Genomic DNA, 19,095 nt, shown 5'->3' with positions numbered 1-19,095 from the left:
GGGAGAAAATAGTTGCTAAGTTTTGAGAGATGAAGGAGAGCTGCCTCCTTATGGAAGTAGAAAGGGAGGATCCCAAGACAGCGCAACCGAGTAGGACCATGCAAGGATTGGAGGCTCTCAAATCCACCCTTGATCTGGACCTTGCCAGTTGAAAGGCCCTGTGCTTTGTTCAGAGAGAGGTATGGAATCCAAGCTGGGCCGATCAGAAATATTCCCTGACACTTTTCTGTGGGAGCTCCAGAAAATGTTGGCACCACAGTTGATTAGTTGTGAAGATGTGAATCTGAAACGGCCAAGAGTCATCTTCTTTGCATGGTAGAAAGTTTCTGATGGAGAAATGGAAGAGAGAGAGAGGGAGAGAGATGCTGGCATTTCTTGAGCTCCTACCCAGCGCCCAGGATCTACCTTTATGACTTATAGTTCTGTGTGCAAGATTGGTTTTGTGGAAGCTAGTTTGAGTCTGGTTTTGGTCTTACAACCCAAAAGTATTCTGGCTAATATACTTTAAGAGGTCAAGGTTATCCCTGTTTCACAAATGAATTTGTCTCCTGCTCTGTCACCTACCAGCTGGGAGACCTTGAGCAATTTAATTCCTTCTCCAAGCCCCAACTTTCTGCAAAATAGAAATAATAATTGTACTTTCATCTCATCCATCTCCATTTGGAAATCAGTTTCTACTTTGGCACTGTGGTTAGCTGTTTTTGATCACTTCTAGCCAAGGGTTAGACCAAGCCACCCCTAGATGCCTTTGACCAAATGCACACCTCTTGGGGAAGCTGGAAAGATGTACTACTCTTTCAGGTTTCGAGACGAGAATGGCAGTGGCGGCAGGGGGTGGTGCCTCGGTGGCTCAGTGGGTTAAGCCTCCGCCTTCCGCTCATGATGGTCATGATCCCAGGGTCCTGGGATCGAGCCCCACATCCAGCTCCCTGCTCGGTGGGAAGCCTGCTTCTCCCTCCCCACTCTCCCTGCTTGCCTTCCCTCTCTCGCTGTGTCTCTCTCTGTCAAATAAATAAATAAAATCTTTAAAAAAAAAATGAGAATAGGGCTTGAAAGAGAAGTGAATTAAATGGAGGCAGAGTGAGTCTTAAGGGTCCTGCAAGGTTACAAATTCAAGACTCATGGTCAACATGAATGTGGGACACATGGATCCAGAGGGGCCGCTGGATGACCATGTGGGAGCACATCCAAGGTGTTTCAGGAGCAGGGATGGGACAACGGAATGGCAAACTGTTTTAAGCTTTCTTAGGAGGGGGAAGAACCCGCACCACCCCACGCTGCCCACACTGCCGTCTTGCTACCTGAAATGTTTGCGGGGGCTACGGTTCACGACCTGTCTTCAGGAGGGTGCACTTGCCCATCACACGGTCTCTTCACCAACCTATTGCTGCTGTTTCCATTTCCATTCAGTCGGTGACAACAGGGGCTCAAACAGGATGTGCCCGAGTACAACAGAGCTCATGAACAGTAGCCTCAAGGTTTAATCATGTTTCTTGATTCCAAGTTCAGATACATTTGTTTTCATTTGTTTAGGTTTTTTGTTTTTCCCATTACATCTTTTTTCTGCCCTGGAATTCACCAGCACATTTCGAACATGGGAGGCCTCTGTCTTGTCCAGATGTCCCGCGCATGCCTTCTCTCTGTAGATGACATATGACCGGCCCACAAAGAGATGCAGTTCAAAAATACCATCTTTTAGCTTTGAGTCTTCTTTGAAGCAACAGTTGCTAACAAATCATCATAAATAATAATATCTGGAATTAAAGTAAAAAATGAAAATATTTGCTTATTTTTCCATCACGAGAGACATTTCTACAATGTTGATGCTGGCAGCTCTTCTGACTTGCAAGCTATTGTTTTTATTACTAATGGAATTTTATCATTCTACAAGCAAACACGAGAGAGAGAGAGATCTAAACAATCTGTTTTCATATTCTCAAGTACGTTTTTTTCTCCCTTAAAAAATGTTTTTTGGCAAGTGAGGGAAACTCGAAAATTGTTTTCTAATTCTGTCTTAGCAGGAGTTAAAACTGGTGAGGATTTCTCCAGACATACTCTCATTTCTCCATGTTCTTTAGGACTAAATGACTAGATTAAATCAGAATAATTACCAAGCTCTTTTTCTTTAGAATACTGGAACATGAGAAGCATGTCACAAAATTGTCTCCCTTAAAAATAGGCCCATCTGATTAGTTTTGAGTGATAGTTCAAGTCCTATATCCCCTTGCCCAGATGTGAGTTGAGTCAAGTCAAGTGAAGCCAAGCCAAGTAATACAGCAAAAGGGGAAGCTAGACCAGAGGGGAGTGGGGAAGGAGGAGAGAACGGGGCCGCTTGGGGTCCCATCTAGAATCTCTACACATCCACCAGCCCCCTTCCCAACCAGTAACTGGCTATGGGCTCCTGACCAAGGCACTATCTCTCTTGACTTCAGGACTATGTTAGTATAACAAGTAGAAAGCAATACGACTTACGTATTCACCAGGGTATCTGAAAAAAAATTGAGAAACCAATTCCTCCTTTTCATCCAGTGAGGAAGCTTAATATGTGTTCTTGATAAAGACAAATGGGGGAGGGGCGCCTGGGTGGCTCAGTGGGTGAAGCCTCTGCCTTCGGCTCAGGTCATGATCTCAGGGTCCTGGGATCGAGTCCCACATCGGGCTCTCTGCTCAGCAGGGAGCCTGCTTCCCCCTCTCTCTCTGCCTGCCTCTCTGCCTACTTGTGATCGATCTCTCTCTCTCTCTCTCTCTCTCTGTCAAATAAATAACTAAAATCTAAAAAAAAAAAAAAAAAAAAGACAAATGGGGGAATGAACAGTGTTAATTATATTACATTTTTCAGTGTACTTGACTTTTTCCCTTTACCTTTCCAAAATAGTAGATTAAATTTTCTACGTCTGTTTCTCTCAAGCTACGGTAAAAATTCATCAGAACCCTCAGTGTCTGCTGTGGTTGACAGTGGGCCAGGCCACAGGGGAGTGACAGGAACACCCTACAGATTCATGGGGACTGGTCGGGTGAAAAGGGAGCCCCTGGGCCAAATCCCAGGTAAAGAGTATGAACCAGATCTGACCTGGGGGTTATGGTAGGCAGATCACGGAAAAGCCACCGGTTCTCTCTGTCCATCCCTGCCCTTGCCATGTAAGTTCGCGGTGGCCTCCTCCTCTTGGACTCTGAGATTTGCTTTGGTCAGTGGGATGCTAGCAAGTAGGGCTCACAGAGACGCCTGAACAGGGCCTGCCCGCTCGGGTTTCTGCAGATACTATGCCGAGAACGCAACAGACTAACCTCCTAGAGGAGTCCCAGAGCTGAGCTCGCTGTCCCTGAGGGGCATGCTCAGCCACCCCTCCCAACCCCGCACCCCCCCTTCCATCCACTTCCCCCCACCAACCCCATCAGCAGGTCACCTGGGACTCCAGATCCCCAGCTAGCCTGGCCAAGCTCAGCAGTGACCTCTAGAACCGCACCATTCCGCCCCCTGCTGATCTCAGACTTGGGGGCAGTAAATGATAGAGTTGGCAGTTAGTTAGACGGGAGCTGGAGACAAAGGTGGTGCTAAGTAAGCCTGAGGGCCTGAGGGCACAACACCCTGACTTCTGTGGCTTTTAACATCCTGGCCTCAGGGCTTCCAGCTCCCCGGGGGCTGACAGGCCTAGAGCCACAGGTGCAGAGCGGGGACTCTTCTTTTCAACCTCAGCCCCAGAGTAACTGAGAGCTTCATTATAATATATTTACACTGCAGTTTGAGCCTCCGGGTCCCTGGGGGACAGTGGCCCTGACAGTTCTGACAGGAACCTCAGGGGGCCAAAAGCTCCTCCTCCCAACTGATGGAAAGAGTCTCAGATGATTGGAAACAACGTCCATTGGAAGGTCGCCTGACACTCTGATCCACAACCTCTGCAAACACCCTTCTTCTTCCTCTACCCCCTCCAGTCGCCCCCTCCACCCCCCCCCCCACAGTTGCCACCTCCAGGCCTGCCCATGTCTGATCCTTACAACTGCTTTGGGCCAGCGACCTTCCTGCTGGCTGGCTTTATCTGAGCGTGGATCCTCAAGCAAATCTTTCATGGAAAGTCCAGGGATGGGGACCTCCTTTCACACAGCACAGACTCTCCCACCAATAATACACACTCACTTTTCCAATTTTGTGGCAGTTTGTTATACAGGAAATACGCATGGACACAAGCCCCTACCCCCCAGTTTTTCTCCTTGGTTCCCAAACTTAGTGGCCCTAATGGTTGGGGCAACTGACTTGGAGCTTATCCAGGATACTGGTTCGTGGTCCTGGGATTTATAATTTAGCGGGGATGGTTTGTAAAGGGACTCTCTCCCATGTGACCAATTAAGACTAGTCTCAGTTTCTTTCAGTGACTGAGAAAGATTCTTTCTTTCATTGTTCCCCTCTCACTCCCGTAGGGTGACCTGTATTGTTTTTCTAAGGAGCTAAAACAAAGACACAGAGGCAGAAGGCCGGAGGCCGGCATCTATGTTGTTGGATATGAGGAAAACGACGTGCACCCGTGTCCCCCGGATCTTTTCCACCAGCTTGTGTTTCTCAAAGCCGGTCATCTCCTTTAAGGGAAAGCTCTGTTCTCAAAAAACTACAGAAAGGACGACAGAGCTAGCATGCTCACCAGATTGTCAGCTAGTCTGTGGTTAGGAGCGTAACCCCGGGGAAGGCAGGTGACGTTGTCTACTGGAGAACAGCCTAAATGGGAACGCCCGTGGAAGATTTCCGACCCAGGCTCAACGCCTCTTCCCCCATCTCGCTGGGGTTTTCAGGCCGCAACTTCCAGCCCCTGAAGAAAAGAACCCATAACCTCCAGAGGGCCTCGCTCAGTTCTACCAGATGTTACCATGTGACATGGAGCATGGGGCCCACTGGTGCTGAGATCTAGTCGAGGAAACCACCATCTGACAAAGCAAACCCCACAAAACTTGAAAACTTAAATCATTATTGAACTATTTCAATAAGCAGCAAAGGAGGATTCCATTAATAAAACCCGTGAATGTGCTCAAAATCCTATTTCCCCGTCTTCCCCCCGCCCCATCACATGTGACTGCCCCATGCTCTCCTCCATCTTGTCTGACTCTCCCCCTCCTCCCTGTCCATGCCCTCGCTTCATTCCTTCTCCCTCCTGCCCGCTTCGGGAATGTTTCTCCAGTCATTCCCAGGGTAAACCAAAGTTACAGTGGTGGCTTCTGCAGTTCTGTCTGTACCTCATCTCCTTCTTGTGCCTGACAGAGTCCTGAGAATCCAGTGGGAGAAGTAGGTGGGTTGGGGAAGAGATGCTGTAGAGGTGGACAGGATGTTGTCTTTGGTGGTGTTAACCTGCTCGTCACCCAGAGAGGGCTGGTGCGTGGTGTCTGTCAAATGGAGAAGTGTCACACACCTAATGACGCCACCAGGAGGTACAAAAGAACAAAGGCTCAGTTTGTACTTCCAGTCACATGGGGGCATCAATCATCTTGTGGTTCCTGACATGAAGGAGACGTCAAGGAGGGAATCTCATCTTCTAGCGAAGTACGTCGTGTCAAAGAGCAGACATCAATCCCGTTGATTCTGAGTAATGAAATAACATTGGGGTGAAGGAGCGTATCTTCACCACCATGAGGTTTTCCTGGACACAGATGAGCAAAGATGGCAGGCCAGCCACTGTGCACTGGGCCTCTTTTTATGTGGATGTGAGAAGAATGAGGTGTTCCCTTGACTATAATCTAGGGTGTGAAAAATGGAGTTGGGTATTACATGCTCCAACAAATTAATGAATGCAGTTATTAATGGGAACATGCCAGGCACAGACTAGAGATTTCTGGAAATGACTTCCCTGTGAAAATGATTATTTCAGTTCTGTTGTCAGCATCATCTTCATTGTCACATACAGGAAGAAAGTTGAGAAAGTGTTTAAAAAGAATTAGATTCCAGGAAAGCCAGGTAGACAAGCACTAATTCTACTGTTAGAGGAAGATAATGGGCAGGTTTTTAGGACAAGATAAAGTGGAGTATGGGGAACATCACATCAGAGGAAATGCCATGAATGTATTAACTTTTTTTTAATTAATTTATTTATTTGAGATAGAGCTCACACAGGAATGGATAGGGAGGGGCAGAGAGAGAGGAAGAAAAGAAGCCTGAGCGGACTCCTCGCTGAAGGTAGAACCTGCCACAGGGCTCCATCTCAGGACCCTGAGATCATGACCTGAGCTGAAATCAAGAGTGGAAGCTTAACTGACTGAGCCACCCGGGTGCCCCAATTCATTAACTTTCTTGAAGGCCAGCCCCCAAGCCATGCTGTCCCCTGATTCTCTCATGTCTCCACAGAAAGGTGGGAGTTTCCGATGTAAAGTCGTCAGAGTGGAACAGAGTCATGACAGATTCATCTCCTTTGTCTAAAAATGTCTCTAAATTACTGAAATGTGGTCTCTAAAAGGTTGAGTAATCTGACGTCTGCTTTGGGTACTTTTCCTGATTTATTCCAGTCTTCTTCTAGCAATTCCCTGTTTACGCTCTCACTGATCTTAAAATGTCTTTGCACATTTTTTAAAGTTGCATAATACTAATTGTTCCATGTTTCTGGGGAAAAATATTGTTATCTTTCTTCCTTCTACTGAGAGGAAAATATAGAATATAAACACCGAACAAACTTTTTACCATAAAGGCATTTTCTTCTGAAATGTTTCTGTAAGGCATGAAAGACTGAGCCATGTCTTTGAAGGGTCCAAGTTTTTAATAAAAATGAAGTGCTAAAAAAAAAAAAAATGAAGTGCTACAATGCTTCAAACAGATGTCAAAGGTTTAGAAAACATATTATTAAATCAAATCTCATGTTTCCAATCAATCACCGTCATAAACTGATAGCATTAGGACTAGAATGGACTTAGAGATCATCAAATAAAGCATCTCTTGTTTTCTTAGAACATTTTCCTCACTGTGTAATGGGAAAATATGCCACACTACAGATGCAACATTAACTTAATCACATCCTAATCACCGACCTTTCTAGATGTTCTCTATTATAATGAATACTACAGTGAATATCCTTTAATAGTTAATTTTGACCAAATCTCTCACCATTTCTCAGGTTTAGACTTTTAAAAATCAGTGTCTGTGTTCTTTGTGCGTTCCACAATTTTCTTGAGGATTTACTTTTCTTTGGCTCAGATACATCCTTTATTGGTTCCTTCAGTAAGAACCTATGGGGACAGTGGTAAAGCCCTCTTAAGATTTGCATATCAGAAACGTTATTTCACCCCAGTTTGGAATGATAGCTTAGCTAGGTAATGTATTCTAGTGTATTTTAGTTATAGCCCTCTATTCCTTGGAAGTGCACCATCGTCTTTTGGCATGTAGCATTGCTGATAAAACATCTACTAACAATCTAATTATCATCATTTAGTAGGTATTTCTCTCCTTTTCCTTGGATGGCTTTTGAGATTTTTCCTTTTAAACCTTTATTTTTGACAGTTTCAGTGTAAGTTGTCTGCTATGAGGCTCTTTTTACTATGTTTAGCCTTCAGTGTGTGTTCACCTTCTGAGGACTCCCATCTTTATTCCGGGAAGCTCTCAACCATTATCTCTTCCAAGTTTTGTTTATCCACTCTTCCTTCTATTCCTTTTTTGGGGGAGGGGGGATTGCTATAGACAAATGCTATGGACTTTTATTACAGGACTATGTTTCTGATTTTTTTTTAAGATTTTATTTATTTATTTGACAGAGAGCACAAGCAGGGGGAGTGGGAGAGGAAGACTCAAGCTCCCCATTGAGCAGAGAACCCCATGCGGGACTCCATCCTAGGACCCTGGGATCATGACCTGAGCCAAAGTCAGACACTTAATGACTGAGTCACCCAGGCACCCGTCTGACCTTCTTTTTCACATTTGTTGTGTCTCAGTATGTCTCCATGCGGCTGTGTGAGTTATCTGCCTTATTTCTAATTACTTCCAACTGTGACCAGTCAAAAGTTATCTCTTGCCCTGACACGGTTCCAGTGATCACACATTTTATTTTCAGGTTCCTAATGGGTTAGTCACATCCACCAGTGTCTCTTCCGTTTCTGTTTTTTAAATAATTGATAGTTTGTTTTAAAAGGATGGGCTTATTTCTGTACCATATAAGTTTGTTTGAATAGATAATATATTTATATGGTTCAAAATTCAAAAGATACAAAGTGTATGCCGTGAAGTCTCCTTCCCACCCCATCTATAGTCACCTAGTTTCTTTTCCTGGACGCAAATGAATTACAGATTTCCTTCCAGAAATAAGCGGCACATCTTTAAGCAAAACCAAACATACTTATTTTAGAGCTATTCTCAGATGGCCCTATTATTTTTATTTTATATGTCTTGGTCCATTTGGGCTGCTGTAACAAAATACCATAGACTGGGTAGCTTATGAACAACAGACATTTATTTCTCACAGTTCTGGAGTTTGGAAGTCCAAGATCAGGGTTCCAGAATGATCATATTCTGGCGAAGGCCCTCTTCCAGGCTGCACGCTGCCAGCTTGTCTGTGTGGGAGAGCGAGAGCGGGAGGGAGAGCAAGAGAGAGAGAGGAGGAGGCGGAGGAGAGGAGGAGGCGGAGAGGAAGAAGAAAAAGAGGAAGAGGCGGAAAAGGGGGGAGGTTGGGGGAGCTGGCAAATTCTCTCAAGACTTTTCTTTGGGCACTAATCCTATTTTAATCCTACATACTTCATTTCATCCTAACAACCTCCCAAAGGTCACACGGGGGGCAGTAGGGTTTTCATGTATGAATTTATGGAGGACACGTTCAGTCCATTATAATCTTGTATCAGTCCTTCTGGCTTGCCTCTTCCTCATGAATTTTGGAATTAGAGCTTGTGGGCTTATGGGAAAAAGACCATCCCGCCTCTGTCTCAATTCAGACCTCCCTCTCTACCACTGGCTTGGGGTTTGCATCCGACCCGCCATAGCTCAGAACCGATACCTTCCCTACATGGGTGGCCTGTGACTCCCGTCCTCTGGAAATGTTGGGGTTAGAAGCCGTATGATGGGGCAGTGGGTGACCCAGCACAGATACAGGCTATAAAGTTGGGTCTCCTGCTTCCAGCCCCCTAGATAGGAGCCACTCATAAGCCCTGGGCCCCAAAGCATCTTACAGGCCTTTAGCCTCTTTCCCTGGGCTGCAAAATCCACCCCTCCCCCTGCTGGCATGAGCGGTGAGACACCCTCCAGCCCCCCAACCCCCTTTTGTGCCCACTGCCAACCCTCTAGCCTCATGATTGGGAGCCGTTGAGTGAACACCTTCTTCCCACTCAAAGTCACCAGCCTTTTCTTTGGATGCTTTGAAAGGTCTCTATCAACCTCAAGTTATGATTGGGCAGGAAGCCTGGGAGGTTGCTTTTTTTAAAGATTTATTTATTTGAGAGAGACCATGTGCACGGTGGGGAGGGGCAGAAGGAGGGAGAGAGCAAGAGAGAATCTCAAGCTGAGCTTGGAGTCGGACGCCAGGATTGATCTCGTGACTCTTGAGACATGATCTGAGCCGAACGAAGAGTCAGATAGTTAATGGAGTGAGCCACCCACATGCCCCAGCCTGGGGGAGTCTGATAGAGTCTTAGCCATAGGCTATAACTAAAAACTTGCTGGTGTTGAGATCAAATAGCTGCCCTCCGTGGATCTGAAAAAAATTACTGTTAAAAGAATTAAACTTCTCCTCCACACCTATCTCCGCCTCAGTCATCTTCAGATAGACACCGAGGTGATGAGGAGCCTCGGCTAAGAATTTCTATGGCCCTCGCTGGTACAGCAAGCTCAAATTGTCGCTTCATGTCGCTGAAGGAGGAGTCGTGAATTAAGGGGATACAGGACAACTTTGGATCCAGTTCTACTTTGGTCAGCTCCAGAAAGAGCTCTAGTTAGATGCAGAAGGTTAAAATTGGAACCCTTGTGCATGGCTGGTAGGAATGTAAAATGGCGCTGCTGTGTGGAAACCAGTTTGGCAGTTTCTCAGGCAGATAAACATAGACTTAGCATGTGACCCAGCTGTTCCAGTCCTGGGTATAGACATGAGAGAACTGAAAAGAGGGACTGAAATACTGGCACGGCAGGGCTTATTGCGCTGTTACTCACAGTAAGCAAAAGGCGGAAACAAAGCAAGTGTCCATCAGCAGCAGGTAAGCACCGTGTGGCATATCCACAGAAGGAATATTCTTCATCTCTAAGGAGAGTTGAGGTTCTGATACATGCTATGACACAGGTGAATCCTGAAAACATGCTAGGTGGAAAAAACCAGACACAGAGGGACAGACATTGTATGATTCAGGTTCTGAATACTTAAAAGAGGCAGATTCATAGAGACAGAAAGTAGATGAGAGGCTACCAGAGGCTGGGGGTAGAGGGGATGGCGAGTTATGTTCTTACAGGTTTAGAGGTTTCGCTTGCAGCAATGAGTGGGTTTTGTACATAGATAGTGTTGATGGCTGCTTAAGATTGTGGATGTAATTAATACCATGAAATGATACACTTAAAATAGTAGAAATGGAAAATTTTGTATGTATCTAACCAAAATTTACATGTATGTTTTGTATCTATATATAACCAAAATAGTTATATGTAAAATATTTTTAGCGCTTTTAAAAAAGTGATAGCAGAAGAGCATGCATTTGTGACCCCCAAATTGGTTTTTCAAACCAAACAGAAGCTGCATTGCAATAAATAAATGTAAAGTAGGTCCAACTGCATTAAAATACAGGACTTCTGTTTTGGTTAAAATGTAAAAACCCAGGAGATTTATTTAGAAGAGGAGCCGAGGTTCTACAGAATAATGTGAAATCCTGGAGATACGTATTCTTCAGCCCCTCTTATGGGTTTGCACGATCTCTGAAAACAAACTCTGAAAAACAAAGTTTGTTCCTCGAAGGGTGCGCACGTGCGTGGTTCGCTCAGCAGCTGCCCAGTGAGAAGGGGGCTGCTCTGGCCCCTTGCTGCCACCTGGGCTCTCTTCAGCCTCCCATCAAGCGTGGCCCTAGACGGAGTGAGCCGGACTTGGAGAAATGGGACTGCAGTGGGTCCCCCAGTGAGACCCAACATGGGGACTGTACCAGAGCCCCAGGGTGAAGGAAGCAGAGGTCCAAGGGGAGCCTGCAACCTGCAGAGGGGCCCAGACCCTCGGGGAGGTCGAATGAGAGTTGGAGGTCAAAGGTTCACTAAAGGACACCGGAGGAGGGGGAAGGAACAGCGTGGGGAACAGACGTGAGGATAACCTGGGAAGCATTTTCTCCAGACTTTCTCCTCTATTCCTACCTTCATGGTCATTGAGATTACAAAGCACTTAAGAGCAAAACCCAGCCCAGGTCGAATGTTCTGGTCTCCGTGCAATGAGTAAGAAGTGCTTATTGGCAACTCCTGCTTTCCTGCAAAGTCGCCGACCAGGGCATCTGTGAACTACGGAAGGAAGCGGGGGTGGATTCCATTCGGATCCTGCCGGTCTCTGTCCTTCTCACCGCGCCCACCCTAAGTCACAGAACCATCTGGTAGAGCACTGCAAAGATCATAACACAAAAACAGGGACCAGTGCGTCTTTGTTTCCAGCCACAGGTTTATTTCCATGACAAAATCAATTTGTAGAGGTCACAGGACTGCCACAGACGCGGGACTGGGCAGAAAGCCCATGAGGGAGCCCAGACAGACGGACACGGCTCCCTGCCTGCCTGATGACCGAGGGAGGAGAGGCAGAGCAGACGCGGCGAGCTGGCTGATTCTGGGGGCGGCGGGGGGTGGGGAGTGCATAACACGGGGGGTACTACTTGGGGGGGCTTTCAGCCAGGCGGGAGAACACCACGCCCTCGGCAGGAAGGCCCTCGGCCCTGTCCACGTCTGCCCACGCGTCCCCACAGCAAAGCACAGACTGAGGTTTAGCAGCAGGAGCACAGAGACGCCGTAAGAGCAAAAGGCAAAGCGTTCTGGGGGTTACGGGTTGATTTTCAGCCCGAGACACAAAGCCAGCTCGGACTTCTGAATTTTTCCATCCTTGTTCACGTCGCAGTGGCGCAAAAGAATCTCCCGGAACTTATCAAGGTCCACTCCGCTGATGCTGGGCTGAGGACAGCAAAGAGAACACACACGTCAGGGGCCCAGCCAGAGGGGCCCCAGGCTTTCATGCCTCCCCAGCCCCACACTCACTACACTGAGCAGAGCCCCTGGCTGCCGGGGGGCTCCATGGAGACAGGCCTGCCCGGAGTCCAGCTTCTCGTCGTGATGAAGATACTGTGCCTCGGAGCAGGGGACGGGGACATGGATGAGAGAAGACCTGTTCTAGCCTCTCCCCGTGGGAGGTTTTTGTGCCTCTAATTTTATTTTATTTTTTTTTAATTTTTTTAAAAAATGTTTTATTTATGTGAGAGAGAGCATGAGCAGAGGGAGAGGGAGAAGCAGACTCCCCACTGAGCAGGGAGCCCAACACGGGACTTGATTCCAGGACTCTGGGATCATGACCTGAGCTGAAGGCAGATGCTTTAACTGACTGAGCCACCCAAGTGTCCCATGTGCCTCTAATTTTATAAAAGGTTATAATGAGGGGTGCCTGGGTGGCTCAGTGGGTTAAAGCCTCTGCCTTCGGCTCAGGTCATAATCCCAGGGTTCTGGGATCGAGCCCCACAATGGGCTCTCTGCTCAGCAGGGAGCCTGCTTCCTCCTCTCTCTGACTGCCCCTCTGCCTACTTGTAATCTCTGTCTGTCAAATAAATAAATAAAATCTTTAAAAAAAAAAAAAAAGGTTATAATGAATGAAAATCGAACCAGAAGACTATGTCCCTGAGTAACAATTCCAAGGGATATTTTAGGGTCTGAGAAAGAACCGTGATACCCATCATTTGGGAAAATAATTTCGAACTCAAAAGGCCCGCAAAAGTGAGCAGTGTGTGAACTGAGTGGTTCTCCACAGGCGATTTCGTTTAATGCTCACGATAACCTTGGGGTAACCCAGGCTTACAGATTAGGACACGGATGCTCAGAGCTGAACGGTCCTGCCAAGCTAGGAAATTGCAACAGCATTTCTGATCCTGAGTCTTCTGCCTCCAATGAAGTAAGAACTTGTTCCCCCAGTTCACACCGTCCTGCTGGAGAGGCAGCGGCCTGACCAGTGGTGTGAAGGCTCGGGGTCTGAGAGAAAAAGCCCACGTCAGTGGAGAGGGGAGAGCCGGCCCATCACATCCCAAGCCCCCTGATTACTGGGCGGGTCTCACTGGCAAGCAGAGGAGGCAGGAAAGCTCTCCCCGTCACCCAGCCCACCCCAGGGTTGCCTCGCTGTCAAAGAAATCTCCAGACACCTTGAGAAAGAAACACAAACTTTCATTCTTCAACAAGATGACCCAATTAAGAAAAGCTAATTAGCACTGTCCTCCAGGATAGAAGAGTGACACCCAGTCTGTCCCTGATCCCGGGTTTCCAGGGAGGGAAGAATGGAGGGCAGAGAGCGGGAGCCAGATGGCAGAACGACAGTAACCCCCGACGTGGGGCAGGATTCCAGGGGACATCCCGACGTGAATCTGGGGCCGATAGCACTCCCCAGTGGAGGGTCCGTCAGGGATTGGACCAAAAGGCTGAGATGTCACATACAGTCACTATGTCCTCCTCACTGGGGCTCACCCAGGATACTTCGTTGTGCATCAGTGACTGGCAGGTATAGCTGCGGTCCAGGAAATGGCTTAGGAGTCCTGAAAGCAGCAAGGAACACTCCATGGCTCCATACTGGGAGCCCATTTCTTGTACGGTTGCAAAGTGGGGCCCTTTGGTTATCAACTCTTCAACCACTCCTGACATAGCCTTTGCCCAGTTAGCGGCTCTCTGCCCCAGGATCCTCTTAGCAAATTCCCATGCTTAGGAAATACTCACGGTAGTTATTTACACAGTAGCACAAATTACTTTGCCAGTGAATTTACCTCATTTAAGCTAGTCTAAGCCTCTTTTTTTGTTTTTTAATTTGTTTTCTGTAAAAAAAATTATGTTGTGAGTGTGTGAGTGTGTGTTAGGGGAGGGTATGAATGTATGTAATGAGGTGTGTAAGGGAAGTTTCTTTGGACCTTTCGAGTTATGCTTTTAATGTTTTACAGCTCACTAGGAGTAGGGAGACTTAATTTGGATCATGGAAGAGAAATCACCTAAGATTACTGAGGCGCTTCAGTTTTAACAGCAAGTTGCCAGTATAAGTGCACATAGGTTCAAGACCTAAGGGTTCTACACAAACTAATTCTAATTTCACAACAACCTGATGAGGTTGTATCTACGATCAACTTTTAACTGACAGATGAGAAAACTAAAGCACAGAGAGGTTAATTAACTTTCCCACTGTCACACAGCTGGTCCATGTCAGAACCAGATACAAACTCAGGCAGGCAGGCCCCAGAGCACATCTCTTTAACAGTGCACTGTATCATAACCGGCTGTGCAAAATGCATTTTTTGTTTCTTATCCATCTCATGGGAGAGTGTGAGAGTGGATCGGGGTAGTTGGCTGAAAAATGCTTAACTATCCCCTCCCCCAACACTTGAATCCTGGGACTAGAGGAGCCTTTGGGTCTAGATCTGTGTTCTCATGTTTGCCTGTGGTAAGTGCTCAATTACATCTGTGGAATTAATGAGTGACCGTCCCCAAATGCAGTCTTCATGTTTTTGTCACGTGCCCTCCCTTTCCTGTACATTTCATCTCTCCTAAAACAGCAAAAGTGAATACGCAGACTCCCCCTCCCCAAATACGTCCTTACCAGCACTCCCCAAATCTCCATGCTAGAGTCAGCAGCAATGCCCCTAGGCCCCGTGTGGGCTACCTTCTGACCCGTAGAGGGACGGAATTACAGCTTTGACCATGGCAAGTGCTCTTTATCATAAACCACTGGGATAACTCTCCTGATCAGTACATTTAGCCCAAAACTCACTCTGTAGCTGTGCAGACTCATAATATGTTCTTGGCTGCACTTGGCTATTTATTGGCCATACGGGTATCCGAAAACCCCAAGGTGACATGCAGAGGCCAAACCATTATTGTCTAGGACTTCAGCCTGGTCGTGGCCAGCAAGCCTGGGTCAATTCTTCTAATGATCGATCACCCACCATTGCATGTTTTCCAAGGAAGAGGGGGCACTCTCTTGGTGTTCTTTTAGGATCATCTTGCTAGGCAGATGGAAAGACCAGATCAGACTGTGGAAAGTCCAGCAGAGAGTGACATACCCTGGGGACACATCACGGTGTCCCCCACCATAGCACTCCTTGTTTTGGGGTTACACTGCCTTCCCCTTACCACCTGTTGTCTTTTCTTAAAAGCTATCTGTCCCCCAAAGGACAACAGCACACAACGTCACTAACATCCCTCTGCCTGTGTTCTTCCTTGATGGGCAAGCGTGGGTCAACATGATTTCCAGGTGGGACCAGAAGAAAAGATGTCAAAGATGGAAAGGAAGAAGCCAGCACTGCGCTTTCTAAAACGGGACAGTGGGTGTCAGCAACATGAAAGTGTGCAAATACCTCGATTCCACTCCTAGGAACAGGCCTAAAACCCAGACACACTTACATGCAAAAACACCCACTAAGTTTTACTTGGAGTCAGAAACCTGGTAAATAATTTCAATTACCAGCAAAAGAGGGTCCCATGCTGAATGCAGAAATGACTTAAAATTTTTTTTTTCAAAAAAATAAATAATTTTTTAAAAAAATTACTAGTAAAAGAGGACTGTAGGAGATGTAAGGGATATCTAACCAAATCTTATACAGACACCAACACCATGACGGTGACTGGGAAATGCTTGTCAGAGGAGCGGAATATACTTTATGCAGAATATAGCCAGAAACGAAGTCCGTTATGAGGTCTACTTGAAGTTAGAGAGTACTCTTCTGTCTTTTCTTTTCTCTACTTTCAAGTGTCTCCACGATATATGTATCATTTTTATAATTTAAAAACTGAAAAGAAACACCTGCTAAGGGGTAGCAGCTCTTTGGAGGGACATACATTGGATTCGATCCTTTAGGTTAAGTATTGTCCCCTGTTCCTAATCATTTTCTTGCCAACAGAGAAAAGCAGAAGGGAAGTCTAGCGGGGAAAAGAATGAATTGGGGGGAGCCTGGAGACTGGAACTCTCATCCTTTCCAAGCAGATACCCTGGGCATCTCGGGCACCCATCTGTCTGGCTTCCCACATTGCCACCTACACACTTCTACCCTTGGTGAGGGGATGCTGGGTGTCTCAACTGTCTTGCCTTTCTGCTTTCTTCTTTGAGCTGTAGATTCTCATGTTGATTTTTGTGCTGTGCCAAGGGGCCTACGGACTCTTTATAAATCTTATGCAGAAATTATTTTGTCTGATCTCCTCATACTGACAGAGGACAGCCTTGGGGGCCATATTCTAGAGATCAGGGAAAGGGATGTTCTGATAACCAGATAATTTTGTTAATACAGATTCAACATATGTATCACACATAGTTGTACAGGAAAGAAAGGCCATAAAGTCCATGTATTTCAGGGTCATTATTGCAAACGACTCTCCCCTGAGAAACTGAGCCACCTCCCTGCTGACCTCATGACATGCTCTGATAATTGCTTTCATTTTTTCTTATTTTTTATTTTTTTAAGATTTGTTTATTTGACAGAGAGAGACGTAGCGAGAAAGGGAACACAAGCAGGGGGAGTGAGAGAGGGAGAAGCAGCTTCCCACCGAGCAGGGAGCCCAACGTGGGGCTTGATCCCAGGACCCTGGGATCATGACCTGAACCGAAGGCAGAAGTTTAACCCACTGAGCCACCCAGGCGCCCATAGAATTTGCTTTAAAAGCATGGGGTGGTGGTGGTGGGGATAATTGCTTTAAAAGTAATTATCAGGGGCACCTGGGTGGCTCAGTCGGTTAAGCGCCTGCCTTCAGGGTCCTGGGATTGAGGCCCATGTCAGGCTCCCTGCTCAGTGGGAAGTTGCTTCTCCCTATTCTTCTGCCCCTCTCCATGCTCATGTGCTCTCTCTCTCAAATAAATAAATAAGTAAAATCTTAAAAAAAAAAAATTCCAGATATTGGTTTGTCAACTTGTCCCATGATCCTTTCTAATGTAATGAAAATTTAAAAGTCGCAGGATAGGACTCTAGTGTATGAACCTGAGAAATGTCAGATTTACTCAAAAGATTTTCCCTTGACAACATCCTTCAAATTGTATGGTGAAGAGTTTTTTAAGCAACCCCAAAGACTGGGAAAGCTCCAATAGAGGTTTGCATCTCAATGATCTGGCTTCAGAGGAGAACATTAATAATTAACTGCTTCGGAATACTTTTTAGCTCAACAAACCAGCCCTTGTTACCTGCTTTTCTACTACTGACGCGGCCTCACTCAGTCCTTGGAAACCAGCTCTCTTCCCCTGGCTGGTACTTATATTGAGAGATGCCTTTTTGTCATGCCAGAAGGCCCACCCAGATAAGGGGGGCAAGGACAAGCGTCCTGGGGGTCCTCTGGCTTCCCATGGAGGTGATACGAATCTATCAAAGAATCTATCAAAGAGGCAAACCGCATGTTTTTGGGTGGCCTAGAAATTTCCTCTGCTCTTTCATTTTCTCTGGGAAACCATCTTCTCTGCTCTATGGCTGGTTTAGGTTTTCAGACCTTCAATATCTTCCAGGAACTTGTGGAAGCCATTGCCAACCTCAGTGACAGCTGAAAGGGTCTGGAGGGCTGGGCAGCCCCCCAGCTGCGGACTTGAGCAGTCAGCGGCCCGAGCTCCACAAAGCTGCTCTGAGAGGCAGGTTTCCCCCCACCCATTCCATGCTCTCTATCAAAGGCAAATTAAAACTGCAATTTGGCCAAGCCTACTGCCGTGCGATTTTAATGTCCCATAGATAATTGCTCAGTTTCCATTACAGAAATCATTCTGGCATTAAATAGATAGTAAATACAGTGGGACTTAACTTTGGCAATCAGCGCGAAAGGCACTATCACACTCAGATCATCCACTGTTCCATGGTTGCGCAAATGCCTGGGGAGTCGCAGACAGGAGCACCGGGGAAGGGAACAAAGAAGAGGTGGGGGACCAGCTGGGAGGGGAAGAAGGCAAGCGAGGAGGCAAAGAACACACCATGTCATCCTGATCAGAGGTCCTGACCTCCGATGGATGAGAAGAGAAACCTCAGTCATGCCTGCTCAATCACATGATGTGAGCTTGCTGCAGATTTATGCAAACATTGGTAAACTGAGGGAGGGGGCGTTCCTGCTGCAAAACCCCATAGTTTTGTGGTTGTTGTTAGGGAAAGAGAGAGCGCGAGCACGCAAGCAAGCAGGGCAGGGTGAGAGGGAGAGAGAATCACAAGCAGGCGTCATGCCCAGTGCAGAGCCCAACAAGGGGCTTGATCTCACGATGCCAAGATCTTGACCGGAGCCAAAATCAGGAGTGGACGCTTCACCGACAAAGCCACCCAGGTGCCCCCCAGACTCCACAGTTTTAATCAGGTTTTCAAACAGGTCTGGGATTCCAGAGCCAGTTAACAATTGCTACTCCAATTTGTTGCCATCTGGGCCAACCAGGACGGAATCATCGTGTCCTGTGTAAACCTCAAAAACTCTCTAAGGATGTGAATGTGCTAAATTCAGCGGCTAGACAGCCCCAGAGGAAAGGAAGAGTTGCAAAGTGTCTGCTTAGCCAGATCCCACCGCCAGTTACTAGAGTGCACCAGGATCTCCAAGGAGATTGCTTGTTTTAAAGTCCACATTACCTAAAACAGCTTTGTGATGTGGATTATAACTCAATCCTGTCACTTCGAATTGCAGCAACGTGTCCTGACACATACATAGCCTAGATTTTAGGCGAGGCCTTAAAGCAGCCCCTGATGGCTGTGGTGGAGGAGGGGTGGATACCAAATATGGGATTGATTTCATGAATTAAATTAAAAGTTTTAAGTATTCTAGTAACCAAGTCCAGGAGTAGAAAGGCCTTTCTGTAACCAAAAAATAAACAGAACTGTGCCCCTCTGGTAAAAGAGAGGGCTTTTATATGGTACGAACAAGAAGGTGCTATGGGGGCTTCACGAAACTACAAATGGTCTTAAGAGAGAAAGGGAGACATGTCGGTTCTCACAGAAGCTCAAAGGTTGTTAAATAGACCATGTCCCTAGATTTGGTCC

General features: G+C 46.7%; 1 protein-coding gene across 1 annotated transcript in view; it reads right to left on the bottom strand.

Moving 5' to 3' along the window:
• Nucleotides 1–11,537: 11,537 nt before the first annotated feature.
• The window catches only part of SCGN (secretagogin, EF-hand calcium binding protein), a 37,771-nt gene continuing 30,213 nt past the window's right edge, over nt 11,538–19,095 (bottom strand). Inside the window, exon 11 of the mRNA XM_082731504.1 lies at nt 11,538–12,055. Coding sequence (XP_082587630.1) covers nt 11,927–12,055 — 129 coding nt within the window. The 3' untranslated portion in view covers nt 11,538–11,926. The remainder of the gene's footprint in view (nt 12,056–19,095) is intronic.

The sequence above is a fragment of the Mustela nivalis genome (genome assembly GCF_964662115.1).
Source record: "Mustela nivalis genome assembly, chromosome: 5".
Taxonomy (NCBI): domain Eukaryota; kingdom Metazoa; phylum Chordata; class Mammalia; order Carnivora; family Mustelidae; genus Mustela; species Mustela nivalis.
The sequence above is the reverse complement of the archived record's forward strand: the minus strand, read 5'-3'. Positions and strand labels throughout refer to the sequence as shown.